Genomic DNA, 20,606 nt, shown 5'->3' on the forward strand with positions numbered 1-20,606 from the left:
AACCTTTATTTTAAACCTATTACAAAATATCCCTACACCATTTGCAAAATTTCTTTAAAATCGGCCAAGCTACTTCCGAGTACCTACTATCTATGGAAACATGGCCAAACTAACACTGTGATACGAGAATTTAATGTAATAAGGTGTAATAAAAATCAAACGTGGGTAATTTTTTTTCACTGTTTTAAAATGTTCTCAGGATTTGAATAACCTAGATATTAAATCTATCACAGGCCCAAAAAAGCTTTTCTCAAGAATTTATCTCGACAAAAAATTATGTGTTCTGTTTCATATTACACAAACTGAATAAGTAATTCTGTTACCACTACATACTTAGTTTTAAAAACCATTTCAAAGTTCACATTACACAAACGAAATACAGCTTTATCTAACTTCCACTAGCGCAGCCCATATAAATGCAAGCCGTAACTAGATTTTAAATTAGCCACGTCAGCGATTTATATCTGCATAATTTTCTGTTATTTACATACCTGAGTTACGATCTCACGTGTGAAATTATGCTTTTTAGAGTCAAAAATATTATTTCATGCTCTACTGTGCGAATATTTTTAGAACGTGGAAATAAAACTACACGATGATTTTTATACTTAGTTTATTAACGTTTTATTATCGTAAACTCTAAAAAGTAAGACTGCAGATAACATTCATTAAGTCTAGTGTTATTACTAAAATGTTTGGGTAATATTATTTCTTCCGTTTTAATTCTTACAATTAAAACTGTCGTTTATTTATCACAAGTAAAATAATACAATATAAATCATCAAGCACAGCAACAAATTGTTCCGATTACGGATTAGGTAGTGTATCGTATACAACGTGTAATGGACGTATATACTATCATTTCACAGAGACATTCATCAAAATTATAGTATAATTAAACTCTAACATTCTTATTATGCTTAAAATGAATGAAATCAATAATCATGAAGTGGAAAATGTACGGGTGTGCCGTCACCTAATCTCTTTGCTGTGCTATTAATCATTTCAGGTGTCGCTTCACGCAAGTCATACGCCCACCCGATTTTATTAAAAAGGCGTATAAAATATGTCCCGAAATTGAAAAGATCGAAGTGTTCAGCTGCTTTGTAGTCGAACGGGAACACGTGATGGTAGTTGTGCCAGCCTTCACCCAGCGTTACAAAAGCCACGAATCGATTCTCTCTTGGTACAATGTTCCTAGAAATAAAAAGATATTAAAAGATTACCAAGAATAAGATACAGTGGAGCCTAGACTAAGATAAACAATCGGGTTAGAATTCTGGAAATAGATTAGGTACGGGTCTTTTACTTAGACCGTGACTTTTGAGTTTGATACCATTTTCACTCATTTGTTAAATAAAGGTTAATTTTTTTTAATATAAATGTAAGGGATTTAAAGGTACTTACTTGTTATAAGGTTTGTAACCGTAGGCATGTGCTAAGCTATTCACGGTAAGCTCGCTATGAAACATGCCTAGGAATCTAATGAAACATTGCCACGCTACCGCACAACGCCAGTTTTCTCCCCATAAGTATATGGTCAGTGTTGTAGGTAAGATATAACAAAATAGGAGCTTGAAATAGATGAAGTATCTGAAATATTTACATAAATTAAATTTATAGGCTAATAGAATTTGAATATTTACAGACTTCGTGGTATTTGAAGTGCTTAATGATTGTTGAAGAGCAAGTCTGAATAGTTTTCCTAAGGCGTGTGTCTAACTCAATTTGTCGATTAGGATTAATTCTATTTTAGAATTAGTTTGAATATAGACACTTTTCCAATATAGTAATATTTAGGTTTCTAAGAAAATTAATGAATAAATAATTTATACATTACTAGCTTTCCACCCGAAGCTTCGCCCGCGCAGTCAAAGAAAAATCCGCATAGTTCCCGTTCCCGTGGGATTTCCGAGATAAAACCTATCCTATTTCCCGGGGTAAAAAGTAGCCGTACACCAAAGTATCTGTACACCAAATTTCATGCAAATTGGTTCAGTAGTTAAGGCGTGATTGAGTAACAGACAGACAGACAGAGTTACTTTCGCATTTATAATATTAGTATGGATTCATGGATAAAATAAAATTATTTTGCACAATGAAAGTAAGTAGATAGATTTGTAAAGTGATTTAATTTACATAAATTATAGAAAGCATACGTTTGTAAAAACAATTTTACTCACTTATTGTAAAACCGGAGCAAGGGGTCGCCAGTTATATCGGTCATGTCAAGTTGTTTACCACGGATGAGCACTTGGTCGTTTTTCTTCAGCATCAACCAACCAATGTGAGAAAAGAATAAACCTCGATTAGCATTGTGAGGGTCTGCTTCCGTGTCACTGTATTTGTGATGCACTCTGTGATCCCTAACCCATTGCTCTAAAGAATTCTAAAAAGAAAACAATCAGCTGATTAAACATTTACTTACGATAAAGTTTCCTCAAAACATTTTGGTCGGTTTAACATTTTAGGCGTAAAAGCAAATTTAATAAAGTCTTCGGTAGACCTTTGATGCGAATTTTGTATGTAATAACGTCACAGGGACAGATGCTCACAAAAATATCACGTTGATTTATTTCTTATTTAATTAAATTGTAAGCACAGCTGTTGCGCCGGCACCGACCAATTTCATAACGCTCATTAAATTTTGAATGCATAATTTGACCTTCTTTAAAATAAAATTGGATAATTTAATTATATTCTATACTGAATATGTTGAAAATAGATTACTACAGTTCTACAGTACTTCGGGTAAATTGTTAATAATTATTTTCTTAACAAGTCGAGTAGGCTACAGAAGTAGAGAAATATAAATCTTCAACTCATATAATGAAGCAAACAGCAGTTTAAGAAAATAAAAAATTAAATTACAATTAAAATTAATAGACGTTAGAAGCATCTTCAAGTTAATTTAAAGGCTTTTAATTATGAAAATTTTTGATGCAATTATAAAAAATAATGCAATAAAGCTTACCTGTCCAGCGCTAGCAAATGCCGCTAGAAAGAACAATTTCAAAGGCAGGGTGGCTTTAAATGCTCTGTGCGTCCACAACCGATGTGCTCCTCCTGTTATCCCAAAGCCGCTTATAATATACATTAAAATAGCTGTAAAAGAAAATCAAATTTTAATTCAGTAATTTAATACAGTTTATGTATGTTACTTATAGAAATACTTAGGGTGATGTTCCACCAAATAATGTGTAAGGGAAATGTGTCGTGCAAGGATGTCTAGCTGTGCTGTGAAAATGTGTCGGGTTTTCCACCAAAGTTGTGTTTTTTATCATAAAGTGGGTTACGTAGTTATGTCAAATTAAAGAAAAACGTGAGCTTTTCTTAAGGAACAAAGAAAAGAGAAAATTTATCGAGGACTAGTTTCATAAATAGCAAATTTATACTGTTAAGTGGCATAGGATATGACATCAATTCGTTCCTCAGAATAAACAGCATAATATTTGGCAAGGCAAATGAATAATTAACTATCTGGTTGTCCGACATTTATACGAATTATTCCTGAGATAAAATCCTTGTTTCGAATTATTTGCTCTCCAAGATATTTGCGATATAAAATCAGTTCCCGGAACGGCTTTATTAAGGGCATTCCATTGGTTGCTAAGTAGGTGCTTAACAAGAAATATTTATTATCGACAGGCGTACTTTATATATTCTCGTTTATGATAAATATGACAAATTAAAGAACCTGAAGGTAAACTGAAAATACGATAACAAAATATATGAATGTTTTGTACCTAATATACTAGCTAACCACGGTTTCACAAGGTAAGATTTAATTTTGATAAAAATAAATAAATAAAAGACTACTCTTAAAATTCACAATCCAATCAGAAACAAACTATTTTTTTTAAGATTCAATAAAGATCCGATTAAAAGCATTTCATTTATATGAAATTTAGCTACCAGCACGGTAATGTTTCAGCGAATACTAAAAGCCGCGATAAAATGTACGGAATATATGAATAATCCCTTCATATTGGGTATTCTGATAGCGGTTGAGGTCTATTGCCGCCAATAGCGCCTGTGATAATAAACAAACATTCAATATTACCGAAGCGTTAGGCGAAAATTGTTATTTCTATAAACATTTTAGCTATAGGTATATTTACCGGGCCTAGAATATACTCATTTGTTATGCACTATAATTTTAGGCTATTTTAATATAATATCTTAATAAAAAATATAAGCTTACAATCTTTTAAGGGGAATAACGTCGTAGAATTCTTAAAATATTGAATCTAGCAAGTTTTAAATTTCTCCTTTTTTTTCTTCAATTGAAATTATGAGTACTTTTATTCTAAGTCATAGACAATGTGAAGTAGGGTAGATTAACTTTCAGTTAGCATTGGACTGAGCATGAGTTAGGTAACGATCAAAACTAAAAAAAATAATATTTATTCAGCTTAAATTTTAGAAGCGCTTTGAATAGTCGAAATACAGAAAAAAAAAATTACCACTGGATCTGCTGGGATAAGTAAAAGAAGAAATTGTGGATAATTAATATTAAAAGCCGCAGAGTTAGACCATAAATTGTAAGATTGCATATTTATTAACTGTCCCGACTCCCGCTAAAACAACACGGCTGACGTTTCCCAGAACCCTCATGTTTTATTGATCGACTAAACACAACCTGAAAGCTTCAGTAATAATTCAGACTTTACCTATATGGCCTGAAAATTTAGATTTTAAACGGTTCATAAATTACTTTGCGATTGTATGGAAAATCTGTAAAATATAGAGCACACTAGGCAGACTCTAATATATTCAGAAATGGAATACTTAGGTACCTAATAGAAATTCGGTTGAACTAATAAATATTTTAGTTAATGCTAAAAAGCGACTTCTTATATTATTGTTTACTTTTGCGACATTAAAATTATTCGTGTTATAGCTGATTTGTATTCCATAACACGATTTAGAAATTGTCCTTACATACTATAAATTACTTGATTAATATACAAAACTTTACCAAACAGAATCGTCTGCCATTTCACGGGAAATGCGTAATGATAACTCCAGTACACTGCAGCTACATGGTATAGAGTAATGACTATAGCACTGATCCATTTTATATCGTTCTTAAACCCCAAACTTTTCTCAAAACCACGCAACGTTTCACTCAAAGAAAGCACTTGTCTTCTCTGTTCTTTCTCCGTCATTTTAATGATAATGCGACTATACTTAAGTGACTAGATAATTTAAAGCATCGGGATGTTGTAATGTTTATTTAGATCAGTGATATGCATAGGCCCTAATTACATAGAATAAGTAGTTTTAGACAGTGCCGGATTAAGCCAGCGCGGGGCCTGTAGCAAATTCTGTCAAGAGGCCCTTCGTTTGCTATAGTTTCTCAAGTTAAAGGGTATTAAATAAAACTGTACGTACACGGTGCTTATGTGTGGGTGTTATGTTACCAGATATTGAAAATTTTCCCAAATTTTCCCCCGACTACGGAAGAAAGAGGGTTATGTTTTTCGAGTGTATCTATGTATAATATTTCTTTGGCACGCCCTGCAGTATAAACCGCTGAACCGATTTTGATTTATGAGGTGACATTGCAATCATCTGAATTATTATGGTAGTGGTGTTAGTGACGTTCTACATAAATTAGCTGTCAGGGTTTAATTTTAATTTTAATATAAATATTTGTATATGATAATTTTTTATAATATTGTAAAAATTCTTTTGTTACATAAACGATAAATTTTTAATTAAATAAATTACATAAAAAAAATGTTTCAAAATTACAATGATTACCTATATTATTTTTTATTTTCAACATATATGAATGCGGATAGCGGTAGTTTTTAGTCTAGAACACGGGACAATTTATTTTTAGAAAGAAAGAAGGAAGAAACCATTTATTCCAATACACACAAACACACAACAATAGCATTGTAAATTATGAATAATAGGTAATAGAAAACATAAATTTATGTATGGTTGCTTGCGTTAAAAAAGGAAGCCACTCAGGAATCAGGATACCTGAGGCATAATACCTTAACACTGATTTTCAGTGACACCTTACGACATCCACATTGTCAGCTGCTTTACTGGATAATAAATAAATATAATTCCTGAATAATAATAATTTTGTCATATCCATCACGGAGTTCAAATGAATTAAATCGCGGGCGAAAACGACTCTGACGTTTTTAAGCTATATAAAAGTAACAAAAAAAAAGTATTACGCTTATTAAAATTATCTTATAATGATCATGAACCTTTATTGCACTATACAAATAATCACATTTACGATCGAAAAATCCAACAGCACTACCTCGAAGATCTTTTAACCATTTTACCGTTTTAACCATAAAAATGGCAAATTCATTTTCAAAATACTGGCAGCATACGTTGAAGTTTTCTATTCCTTCGTTATTCGTATATGTAAAATTATTATTTGTATACAAAATTAAATAAGCCAAATAATCTACAGAGAACCTGTAAAACGATGTTTTATCTTTTTGTTTGTTTTCGGGAACAAATTTTACAGCGTTTTAATAGCATTGGCGGAGGTTCGTATTCGTTTTTGATTTCGTATTTTCTTTGACAAGGGCGACGGATGATTGTCATGCTCCATCTGCCTTTTATTTTGTAATCTAAGGTTTGATAGTCGATAGAATCCTATTTTATTTGATCGGGTTGTTACGACTAGCTCGTTCGATGACAATATCAGGGGATTCCCCTGTTAGTTTTGCCGTGCTACCAACTTGCGTGTAGCGCAGTGCAAGCAGTACAACACAACTTTTGGTGTAGCCAGCGCTCAATTGTAGAAACGTGGTAAAATTTTAAATTATTGTTGTAGATTTTGATACCAACGTTTCTCGTGGTAGGTACGTGTATTTTTTTTTACGGTACGTGTATTATAAATTGATATTTTTTTACGGTCAAACAGGTATGTAGGTAGACCGCGGGGCCCCCCGAGTCGCGGGGCCCGTAGCATTTGCTACTCTTGCTACGTGGCTAATCCGGCACTGGTTTTAGAGATCGTTTGGAAACGACTGACTTAATAAAAATAAAGTTTTCATACTAAATTGCAATACTCAGAGTTCACTTCGAAGTAAATAGACGAATGTTGTCGAAATCTAAAAAACTCTAAAACTAAAAAATCTAATCTAAATATAATCTAATTACCTATAATTGTTCCTTTGAACTTATTTATTTTATGCGTAAATTACAAAAATTATCTGCAAAAAATCATGTATCATCAATAATGTTATCTTATTTACTATTAATTAATATTCACGTAAAAATGAAATTCTCAGTTCAATCTTTTAATTTTTAGCCAATTAAAATAATGCTATCGGGAACCATAGTAGGAAAATTCATTAAATTAGGTAGAACAAATTAACAATTTATTTATACGCATAGGTCAGTAATTGATTGTTATTCAGCTCCGGTAAATGAACTATTAATTAATATTACAATTAAAGTGTTACACAATAAACTTCTGTTCAATGGAATAAAAAATATTATAATAATATGATATTTCATTATGCATATTTCAGGACTAAACACTACTCTGTTCCTTATCATTTATAAGATTTTTCGCTTTATTTTTATTTAGTCTGGTGAAAATATATAGTACGGGAGCTAGCAACGTTAAAAAAAAAGTCATTTTAGTATAGTTGGGTTTTTGATATACTGTTTCTCTTGCTATTTCGGTTAGAGTCCGGGCTGTCTGGCTGGCCGCAGTGGTTGCGTTTATTAGTGCGCATCTTATCTGCACAGGAAAATATCCTTAATTTAAAGTCATTTTTTAACGCGTAATTTTTAATCTTTTGCCTTTAGATAGATCCATCAGACATAATTTTTTTATTGCAAGACGTTTTTTTCGTTGTAAAATAGGTGCCATACGCAATTTTTATTTCAAAATAACTAAAATGTCATCGAAATAAGTGAAATTACATCAACCTGAGTCCGCTTAAAAGGTAAGTAATAACTTTATTATTTATATTATATTATCCTTTTTTAATACTTATATTGAATAATTAGTAAACTAATATTTTTAATAGATGGTTTCATAATTATTACACTTTTGGGTATAAATATGAATTTGATGATATTTGTATTTTCTAGTGCTTAATTTTACGCGAGTATTATACATTTTGAAATTAAAGACTTGGGAAAATAATACAATGAATAAATCGCGTTTAAAATCCGTTAAAAAGTCTTTACTTTCTTGATGATATTTGGTTTTTATCAAGTTTACATTAACGTCCTATTTGAGGTTCGTTGGGAAAAAGGAGGCGATATGGTAGATTGTTGTAATAAAACTGTAAATAGTAAAATGAATATTATATATAGTATAAGTAACACAGTGATTACTTATCCTTCACTGGGACTCATGTTGATGGAATTTCACTTATTTCGATGATATTTTAATTATTTTGAAATAAAAATTGCGTCTGGCACCTATTTAACAACGAAAAAAACGTCTTGCAATAAAAAATGTATGTCTAATGGATCTATCTAAAGGCAAACGATTAAAAATTACGCGTTAAAAAATGACTTTAAATTAAGGATATTTTCCTGTGCAGATAAGATGCGCACTATTAAACGCAACCACTGCGGCCAGCCAGACAGCCCGGACTCTAACCGAAATAGCAAGAGGAACAGCATATCAAAGAACCAACTATACTAAAATGCTCACTTGTCAACGTTGCTACCTCCTAGAATAATAAACTTATCTACTGAAAAGACAACATAGAAGACAAATTGTCTTTACGAGGCAAATTTCTTAGAGGCAAAATTCTTAATAGTTATCATACGAAATTAAGTGTTTATGTAACGTCTGTGAGTATCGCAAATATATTTCGTGACGGTGATTTTATATTCTATCATAAAACACACGTGACTCGCCTCTACCTTTGTACCAAGAATCAATTCAAATAATTAAAATTAGTCATATTTTCGGACATTTTATGTCCTCAAATTACTCTATGTTTTTATACGAATGATATAATAATTCAATCGGTGATTACAGATTACATTACCTTAAATCCAGACGGTCAAATTCCTTTTATTGCATTTGAATAATTTAAAGTTATTGATTTCATTGGAGACAATAGAGGTTTCAATTAGTCACGCTAATCGAATTTTGCTTCCAATTTCCTTTACAAATCGATATTGTCAGTTATAAACTTCGCTTTATCTTAGGCCATAAATAATAATACGAAATCATTTTCGAATTGAATTTCTTAATTTATAAAGGAATTTATGGCTTTTGTCTTTATGGTTACTAAACAGATTTTCATTCCCAAAATTTTTATCATTGCTTAAAATTATTTGTATTAAAAGCCAGCTGTTTTAATATGAATTAGCTTTTGTTCACTACAATGCTTCATTTCAGAGCGACAATTGAAATATAAGTCCATTGATTAACCTAGCTCAATTGTATTGGATTCGTAATGTATGCGCACATATGAAGCGTTTGAATTTAATTTTAAGTACTCATGAGCTGCTTCTATTAAGCTAGAATGTGCCAGAATGCAATAATATTATTGTATGCAGTCTAATTATTTAGCTATATTAATATTTCGAAATCTAACTTAGATTTATTGGATAAAAGTTGAATAATTTTAATATTTGATATTTATAAAAGACATACAATTTAAAATCTAGGTTTACGTTGTATCTGGTTAAAAACATTTTCTATCCCTTTATTCACATAAATCACTACATAAATAGTGTACTGGCATATAAAAATAAATGTTGAAATTGGCCTATTTACATTTGAAGCTATTGTTGTTATTTAGATTATGTTAATTAATGCACGCTTCGATTTTAATATATCAAATACCTACAACAAAAGGAACTCGGAATCTAAGTTAGGTACTTGTAGTTAAGTAATTTAGCACAGGGAAAAATATTATCTTACAGTATGTTTTTCTTCATGATGTATCAAAATTAATTATGTATAATGAATGTAACTTCGTGATATGTTTATATTTTGTATTAAAATTATTACAAGATCTCAATACCATAAAGAGATGTTCAAGTTATGTACTGAGTGATACTGTTATGTGATAAAATATTACGACGCCAATAAATGAAGCTATAAATGCTTCTTACTGATACTTTGTATCTTGATTGAATTTGCTGTTACAGGATGAGGTTCAGTATAATTTGTTATTATTACTTTATTTTATTTCACCTGAAGAAATGTTTTTTTAGGTAGGTTTTCCTATTAACGTTTTAAAATATAATTAACAGTACCTATTCAAAAACCTTAAACTTAAGTTTTAAAAATTTGACACAAAAATTAAAGGTTGTCGTAAACAAATGTTTGAAAAGCACATGAGCGGTTAAATGTATTTATTTAGTTTTGAATTCCCAATTCGCTAACAGAACGCCAAAGGGATATTTGCGCATGGAAAATAGTGGCGAAAAATTCCCAAAAATAGCCAATCTTGTATAAATAATCCGAAAGCTTTACTGCGGTTGTAATGTAGTAAAATAAACGCGCGTGGTCAGGATAGCGGCGAGATAAATAGTGGGATACGGCTGCATGCCGCATGCACTCTGTCAGGACTTGCAGATTACGGTAACATCTGTATTTATTATTTGTTACGTATCTATTTGATTTAGGGTATACCGTATATGATAACAGTACAATTCGTTGCACATTTTCTTATAACAACGAAAGGTTCAGTTACTAGGAGGAAGGCCATAGACAAAAATAAGAACATAAACATTGTTCAGACGAAGGACAGTAGGTATTTACTATTTTAAATGATTACTAACCCACGTTACATAAAATGATTTAATTTTTAATTTTTAAGTTAATTCGATAAACATCTCTATCAAAAATGACGTTAATTTTAATAATTTATTCACGTATTGTTTGCATTTATGATTTTAATATTTATTTATGACTGAAATCGCATAATGACAAGCTTTATTAAACAAAGGTAATAAATTTTGTTTTAAAAGCTGTGCTAAGAGCGTTTTAATTTAACGACTCACGTATACACTACATCTCTTCTAGATTGCGCTTTACACAGGAGACTTGCGGGAAGTAGTTTTTGTACTTATCCAATGTTCTTTACTTGATTAAGCCGAAATAAGTTTTTGGCTGATAAATGTTCCAACGATAAATTTTCTAGTCGCTCGAATATTATTTCGCCCACGTTAACATGATCGTTGTTTTATAAATTTATAAAACGTAGTCAAAACTCACCAAATATAATATCCGAAAAATATCAAAATATTTAAATTCGCCAAAAAATTCGTTACAACTTTTGTTTGCAAATCCATTTTTCAAACACTAGCTTTGACAGTCGGGTAATAGATTAAAATTTCAGTTACACATTCAAATGTAAATTCGGGCACGGCTTTAAAATCTACGGAATCCTTTATTCATCAACAGACAACAGTCACAAAGGCAGTTGGATACGTTTGAAACATTTTCACCCAATAAATGGCACCAGAAGTTTGCATAGGGTCATGCATATGCAACAGTTTAGTACATAGAAGTGTGGAGGTATGTAAATGAACGAGACGAGGAAAATAATCCTGCAAATGGAGATGGGATAGTTTTTATTGCCATTATTAGAAGTTAAGGTAAGCGGGCAATTTGTGAGCACATTTAGGTCAAACTCGCTCCAGGGTTAACTAGAGTAGATAAAGGATAAGAGTTGGATACTAATCACTATACGGTAATTTTATCGAACTGACCGAAATTTCTAACTAAAAATGCCTTATGTAGTGGACAGGTATTACAACTGTTAAGGTGAATCTATGAATCACCAAAATAAATCTCGCTTTACTTTGTAGATGATCAGTAACCCCATCAAGCGTGGCCAAGCAAAGTTAACATGATTTGTTTTACAAGTTGAACTAATTGTAAGGAACATTAGTGAGTCCAATTTTGTACGATTCGCTGCACTTAGAACGGGAAATTGCAAATGTACATAGCTTTGTGAGATTTTTCAATTTAGCGAGATGTGGCACGCTATCAAAACCTTGGAAATGCTCGCTCCGGGTATCGTAATCGGGTAAAGCCATGTTTTCGAACTCAAACGTGGCTCTGATCACCTTTAGTCCGCTGTGATTCGAATTAAGCCGTTCGCCGCTATTCCCCAATTTCATATTTCAGCCACCGTAAACCTTTGGTATTTAAACGATTATTGGATTTATTATGAAAACGATATTTCGAGCAAAATGTTATGTGTCTATAAAATGTTTTGATGGATACGATTAAATTTTTTACTGAACGAGGAATTATTTGTTGGGCACATATAATTCATTGATTTATGAATGTTTACCTATAAAATGTTACTGAAACTACTTTTAATTCGTGCATAACGTTAGGAAAATACAACCCAACGATTAAATTAAGGATCATTTCCATTTAAATTCACCGATGAGTTGGGATGATGGCATGGAATCAATGATCGATACAATTTTCACCTTATTTTTCACCCATAACATCGTGGAAATGTTGAGGCGCTCTGCATTATTGGTCATTGCTCCCGTAATGGCTTTTATTGTGGTAATCACAGACACATCGATGTTCACATTCGCTTGTCGTTCCCCAAAACACTCAACCTTCCTTTTATACTGGCTTAATGGAGTCATGTAATGGTGACATTTATACCGAGTATGTAGACTCGACTTTTGAGGAGTAAACTTTGCTTTTTATTTAATTTCCTTTTGAAGATGAAAATTTTCCGAATGAACCTTTTACTGATTTCCGCTTGAATTCCACGATTGTTATTTTCAATGCCTATAATTTTTCACATTCAAATACTAATTTTAGGTTTTTTTTGCATATGAACTGTTTATTGCGAAGAATTAAATTGTGCTTTCACTGAGATAATAAAAATTTAGTTTTATGTTTCCAATTATATCAATAAAGATTAAAATAAATTAAGCCCTAATATATTAAACTACAATTAATAAATGATTTTTGAAACGTTTTTATCGTAACGTATAAAAATAAATATAATCCGTCTAGCCGTTCCCTAGGTGTAATAAAATTAAAAGGAGTGGTGTAGCAAAATTTTCGCAAACACAGACTACCTCAGGGACTCAAAATATTACATGATAAGAGAGGAAATTTCCGCACGAACGACGTTTGGGCTCACTAGTTCAAAGAAAATTTTACCTGCAATTGACACAAAAACCACGGAGCAAAAACGGTATTCATGGATTAGTTAGGTTCGGGTTTGACAAAAGGTGTATCCTTGTTAATAAGGGGATTCGAATTAAAGCTATGTTTGTAACAGTGAAGAAATTTTAAGCTATCTCTAACAAGATGTGAGAATCAAATAATTTCAAGGTATTAACGTTATATTTCAAAGTATAAATAATTAAATATTGATGCCCTATTTTGCCTATTCCTTTTTCTATTTATTTGGAAATTATTTACTTCATATAGATCTAAGTAGTCGAATGTAAATTATATTCTCGTCATACAAATTAACTTTGATACTAGAGTTGAAACAAGATTTCAAACAATTTACAATTTTATACTTTTTCATGCAAAAAAATAGTTTTCGTATAGTAAAGCACACTATCTATTCCATACTTTAAGCACTGCTCCGCAAAATCAGCAGCTTAAGGTTCATTTCTAACGCTGAACAGAGAAAACCTTATCAGGCTTTACCGTTACGAAGTTTTGTTTCTTATACGACATTTGCTACAACAAAAATATTATATTACCTAACCTAGAATTTGTTTATTTATATCGTTCAAATGTAGTTCGGAGAAGTAGCTTTCCCTAAGGGAAAATTTATTGATGTCAGAAGACTGGATTTATAGGCACATCTCCTCCTTATCTCCTTTTAAAAAAAGGTAAGTTAAAAAACCAACTTCAAGAAAGCAGATGTTCCATTTTAATGTTTTTTTTTCATGTACCTACCATACGCACTTACAAGTTTTACAGGATAATCCAATTTAGATGATTACTTTGTTTTGAAAGCTGGACCTTGTACAATTCCCTCCATTTTTCTATAAACATTCTTTGCGAAATATATTTTAGGTCGCTATTTTGTAATAAATTTATAATTTAATCAACTCCCGTTTCTAATTTTACCTAAGTGGAACTTTATGTCGTAGAATAAGATGTTCTAAGTGTCGATTTTAAAGATTGTACCTAACTTATAGGTTAGTAAATTATAATTTGATTATATGATAGTAATGTAACATTTTTTAAAATGATTTTTAGCCAGCATTAAGATTCTGATAGAATAATGATTGCAATAAATTGGGTCCTAAAAGGCAATAGAATTTTGACATAGTAGTTACAATACAGAGTATCAATGATGAGTTGTTCTCACGAGTTAAGCCAACTACAAACCCGTTACATAATAACTTTACAAAGTATTGAATAAACAACAGAATGTGCTTAATGAATAAATAAAGAGACAGTTATACGCATTTCCATTCCTTTGTTTAAGCGTAGTTAGAAATTTCTGAGACGCGTTGATGGATTAAACAAACTTCGAGTCTGTCAAAGGGAATCGGCTAATTTGATTTCGATGTTAGATCACCACAAGGGACTTACGAGCGATCAACCTGACGAGTGACGTCATAATCTTACTACTGGGGGCCCGTATAAGATGTTTGGCTGCTCGAGTAATACTGACCTATATAGTAACTGCAATTGCAGTGCATATATTGAATAGGTATTGATGTATAAAGTAATGATATTAATTTGATTACAAATGAATAGGTAGTTCTATTATTTTGTTTTTTATTTTATACAAAATATCTTCACATTTTAAAGTATCAAATAGTAAAGTAGGCTAGCCTATGGCATTTACAAACTTTACTTTATTTTATTTTTTAACATAATATCTACACAAGCCCCATAATTTACTACTTCTTAACTACTGAACCAATTTGCATGAAATTTGGTGTAGAGATATTTTGATACCCGAGAAAGGTCATAGGATAGGTTATAAAAGAGTTTTATTTATTTATTCCCTCTTTCTTTGCTCTAGGCTCTTTTAGAGTGCAAATTAAGGTGTCATTAACTGAAAATGGCTAATATTTTTTGTAAATCTTACACGAGTTGTTAATGGACATTCAAGATGCTTCAAAACGAAATTAAACTGGAAAATAAATAAGCTAACAAATTAGTAAAGTTTATAATAATTTATAACGTCTAATCTTATAATTCCATTTCATAATCCCCAAATGCTTTTAGTCATAATGAGATGATTAAAAATTCTGGCTTCACTAATTGTTTAAGCGGTTAGGCGAGATTTTATTCAGAAGAGTAACCGCTTTTAATAAATTCTGCTGTTAATAAAGGAAGTGTTTTACTTCATTATTAAAGTAAATAACCTACTTTATACTGCAATAAATTCATGTTGTAGACTGTAGTATGAATCAGGTTTTAATCTGTGATCGTGTTCGAATTATGGCTTAATCTTAAAATCCGGAATTCATTTTGTGATAAACTGTATCTTCACATAATAAACATAATATCACAGTATATATCTGTCAACTGTGATAATATCGTGTTTCAAAAGACTAACGTTTTATAAATGAAAATTAATTAATTAATGTGATATTATCAAATTCTCCTGTATGCACATTATACCGTAAATTGATATCAAATATTAATAAATGATGTTTATCAATAACCTTTTAGATAAATCAAATGGTAAATAAATTATCTGGCCGTGTGTGTTTCGGAATAACTATTTTCAATTATCACTGCATAATTGTTTGCCCAATTAATTAAAAGCATGTCGAATGCGTACTATTAAGCATTAATATTTTACAATATATTCATTGTATATTAATTATTCATATTCTATAGAGTTCATATTGTTTAACAGACATTAATTGACTGCATACGCATGCGGAATATATTATGGGAATTGTTTAATTGAAATGACTATTTAAAAAGGTGAAGGCTACGTCAGCCGCAAAAAAAAAAATAATCTTAGTATTTTATTAAATGTTTTAACACTATTTAGTTAAATAAAAAAAATTGATTATTCATATATTTACATACCTGATATATTTATTACACACCTATTTTTCTTTTTACACGTATTTCTTAATATATGGAATATTTTTGTAACCATACTTAATTATAATATTATGTAACTACAAAACGCTGTTCTTTTCAACCGTCACTTTATCAAGTAGAATTTTATTAAAAGCGTTATTAGACCAAATTAAACCAAGCATTTTATACGAGTTTTAAAATCCTGGAATCTGTATACCTACAATAGTTTCAGGCTTAAACAGTTAGAAGATTCATGTAATTTTAAAAAAGGTAATATAAGAGTTTAGCAACGGATCGTTTGTCTGCTGTTGGTTTCAACTTTTCAAGTAATTTTAATAAACGATGTGCTGGAACTTTTTCGCTGCATTTTTATTCTTCAGCTTTTTACCCTGAGGCAATTTTCCTTCATCAATAGCGTTTCATATTTCTGTCTCGATATTAATATTTTACCTAATTTAAAGAATTTGAAGAAATTTTACCTCATAATCTGTTGAATAACGAAGCGAGGTAATTAATACTTATTTAGATGTCGCTAAAAATTAGATTTTGTTGAATTAATGATATTCAATATTCATTTGAGCAAAAGGGAATAGTTGCGTAGCAAATGAATGAAAGCAAGAAGAAGAAAATAATGTTCAATGTTATAATATTCTCTACGTGCATAATATGTAAGAAGTCTCTGGAAGCAGTGGAGCATTTTCCAAATAAAATTGATAAAATAATAATGAATGTAAACATATTGTAATAAAATGTCCAGTTTAAGCTAGTTCTAACAGTAGAGGGTTAATTAAGCAAAGTATTTAAAGGAAATCTTAAGATAAATTATACAGAATCCTGAACCTCAACTAAAAAGTTGAAGTAATATATCTTGTTAAGCTTTCTAAGATTTCGCGTAAAAGAATTCTGCGGTAATGTTGATTAAAAGCGTCTTAAATATTTCAAGAAAAACTCCGCATAAGAAGAGATTATTATCTTCATATTTTGATTACGACATTCATTTACGAGCTCTCACCTTTTATAATATTTTTTTAACATTTATTTTCGAAAATCTGTTTTTACTTATTTATGTAGGTATGTTGGAATTTCATCGAAACCAAATTTGTGTTTTAAAGAAGTTTTAAATTGTATTTTTGCAATCCAATTGCGGAGCGTTGATTAATGAATAATTAAATAATGAAATGCATTTCCAAAGTAATGAGTAATTATTTATTTTGCAAGCAGATTTTAAAGGATTTTTGCAGATTAACGTTCACGAATACTGGTCGAAATATTTATTTTAAATAATGTGGGAAATATAGTCAAATATTGCAGCTCTATCATCAAATTTCGTTGTATTCTCTATGTCTATAGTGTCTTCTTATATAGAGAGGCTTTTTTATAAAAAAATCTACACCTTTTAGCATGGAAATGTTACTAGTTATAAAATAATTGAATTCCTGCGCTATTTGTTCCCAATAGGTAATAAACTAGGTGTACTCTGAAAAATACAGAAAGATGGATCGTATCGCATATACCGTTTGCATTATACAAGGAAGGAATTTTATCGCAGGTCTATGCAGAATTGCCATCACATTCTTCGCCATTCGAGTGGAAAAATATTAGGAAGGCAACACCAATTTAATGCTTTCACGAAATAATCTTACAAATATTATAAATGCGAAAGTTTGTGAGGATGTATGGATGTATGTTTGTTATTCTCTCACGCAAATACTACTGAACCGATTACAATGACATTTGATATGTGTAAGCTGAATACCCAGAAAAAGACATAGACAAAGGCAAAGGCTTTTAATCTCGGAAATCCCACAGAAACGGGAACTATGCGAGTTTTTCCTAGAAAACGCTGTAAATTTTAAAACCCATGAGTCTCTATGTTTTGCACAGTAAACATATTTGAATAAGAAAAAACATTTGCATTATACTGTTAAACAATGAACAGAGTTTATATTAATTTGTTTCAAAAACAAAAGATTCAGCTAAGCTCAGACGTAAGTCGCACAGTCATGAAACATTCAAACAATTCGAATATCCTCTCAATTGACAGTATATATTCAACAGTGACATTATTTTATCAATATTGAATTAGAGATTTCTAGACAGAGACGTGACTGGAAATACAAATCGGGTTCTCTTTAATAAATTGTCGTATGAGATTCCTTCACGTCATTATGAGAGCCCTTTAACAAAATTGTTCGCACAGAAATAGGTACACATTCGGAGTGATTTGAAGAGATTTTTCACATACGCTCGAATTCTATTCGTTTTTTTCTGAATTATTTAGATATTGTTTATTCACAACAACATTTTGTATTTGTTTCGAGTGATGTGAGATGTGTTGGATGGTGTTTTTTATTATGTAATTGGTTGCTTAAGTTTTTGTTCCCAAATGTCACTATGAATAAATAAGAACTTATTACATATTATGTAGGTTTATATAGGTACTAAATATCGATAAACTGTTTGTCTTTTAGACGGTATATAAAATTTTATTTGAATAGAAGAGAAGATGATGATGTCGTTCTCTACATATCTGGTCTCTGAAAAGGAAAGTTTAAAGTTGATTTGTAATTTTAAATAACTTTGTGTTTTCAGACTACAGTCATATTAAACAATTCTTTTATAACATAACATAACCTATACAAATGAGTAATCACACACAACAATCCCGGAATATTGATTAATTTTTTAGTTCGCAATACATCAATCTGAACTAATAAACAAAAACTTGTAAATATTGGTGAGTTACACACGAGTTTGAGCAATACATCACGCTGTTATTTGTTTAGTTGCTTGACGTTGATGAATGAACCGAAGGGGTTCAGGAACCTGGCTTAAGGTTCCCTATGTGTATCCAAGAGTCCACGATGAAGATTAATTATGCGTTTAATTAAGTCCGCAATCTTATTGGAAGTACGTTTTGCAGATCAAATCGCTCTTCTGAATTTAAGTCGAATACATAAAATACAGAGCGTTAAGAATTCTTTAATTTGTATTGAGCGTTCTTAATATTATCATTTTTGTATATCGTTATAAATATTACGTTAATATACTCTGTGACTATACTTACCAATCTTCCAATCAATAAAATCAACATAATATTATATTTCAAAATAATGTCGATGCAGGAACTTACATGATGATAAGATGTTTTTTTATTTGTAAATCCTCGATGTAAAACCATAAATTCACATGGATAGAAAGATAAAGTTTTCGCTCAAACAATTCGGAGCGAAGTGAACATAATTTATCATAACACATCTTGTTCCACGACTCTACGAGTATGAACAAATTCAATACCTATGACTCGTAGTTGACTTAATATAAGGTAACGCAATTACAATTTCCAAGGCTTCCAATATATGAACTATTTGGCAAATAAGAATGAAGTAACCAAAACGACGAAGAGAAAGTGTAAGGATTAAAAATAAAATCATTTTGTTCCTTTTCCTCGCATTTACTCGAATTTTATTTTAAACTAGGTTTCCGCCCGCGGCTTCACCCGCGCATTCAAAGAAAAACCCACATAGTTCCCGTTTCCGTGGGATTTCCGGGATTGTGTCATTTTCCCGGAATTAAAAGTAGCCTATGTCCTTTCTCGGGTATCAAAATATCTCCATACCAAATTTCATGCAAATTGGTTCAAGTTTAGGCGTGATTGAGTAACAGACAGACAGACAGAGTTACTTTCAAATTTATAATATTAAGTATGGATTGTAATTGACAATTATTATTGTAAAATCATATGAGTAAATTAGTATATCTATGATTCCATATTCTTTCCATCAAAGTATTTCAACTTTCAATTATAAGGTCTCCTTACCTTCTTATTCTTATTTATGTTTCAATAAACAATACGAATTTAAACCTTTTATTTCTCTAATAATAAAAACGTTGGAAGATAAATTAAAATGTTGATTAAAGGCAACGGTTGTAGCTTTTTCATTATTGATTATAATTAAAAACAGACTGTTTAGATTCTAATTCCCCATTTCAAAAAAATCCTTTTGGGCACGTCGCAGCTTATTCTTTTTTCGTCAAGATTAAGTACAGTTCCATTTTAAGATTGCAATAAAGGGTCTTATAAAATTAATTAAATATAAACTAAAAAGTATTTTCTAAAAATCACATCTTTAAAGAAAATTTAATGTTATTTTAAACTAGAGGTCCGCCCCGGCTTCGCCCGTGGTACATATTTCGCAATAAAAGGTAGCCTATGTCCTTTCTCGGGTATCAAAATATCTCCATACAAAATTTCATGCAAATTGATTCAGTAGTTTAGGCGTGATTGAGTAACAGACAGACAGACAGAGTTACTTTCGCATTTGTAATATTAGTATGGATTAAGACAAATAATTATTATTATTTGATACATCAAAAATTAAAGCAATGAGATGAAGAATAATTATCTTTTTTCGTTTTTAAATAATATAAAACATTTGCATACGCATGTGTACAATTGGTATAAAGTTGGAAATATCAATCGAGGACATTTGTATACTGCAACAAAGAAAATCCAAAACTACATTGTATTTTTAAAACAAAAAACATCGATCCGATTAAATACAAACATCAATCCTTAATCAAGCTATAAATATTTCCACAACACAGGCACTGCTTT

General features: G+C 30.7%; 1 protein-coding gene across 1 annotated transcript; it reads right to left on the reverse strand.

The window, feature by feature from the left end:
- Window positions 1-596: 596 nt before the first annotated feature.
- LOC123698636 (acyl-CoA Delta(11) desaturase-like) lies at window positions 597-5,186 on the reverse strand. Its single transcript, XM_045645372.1, has 5 exons — window positions 4,982-5,186; window positions 2,975-3,105; window positions 2,184-2,389; window positions 1,408-1,593; window positions 597-1,197 (listed from the first exon to the last, which is right to left on the reverse strand). Exons 1-5 carry the CDS (start codon window positions 5,169-5,171, stop codon window positions 936-938), a joined length of 975 nt encoding a protein of 324 aa, XP_045501328.1. The 5' UTR covers window positions 5,172-5,186; the 3' UTR covers window positions 597-935.
- Between the last annotated feature and the right edge of the window lie 15,420 nt (window positions 5,187-20,606).

Source organism: Colias croceus, chromosome 16 (genome assembly GCF_905220415.1).
Source record: "Colias croceus chromosome 16, ilColCroc2.1".
NCBI lineage: Eukaryota > Metazoa > Arthropoda > Insecta > Lepidoptera > Pieridae > Colias > Colias croceus.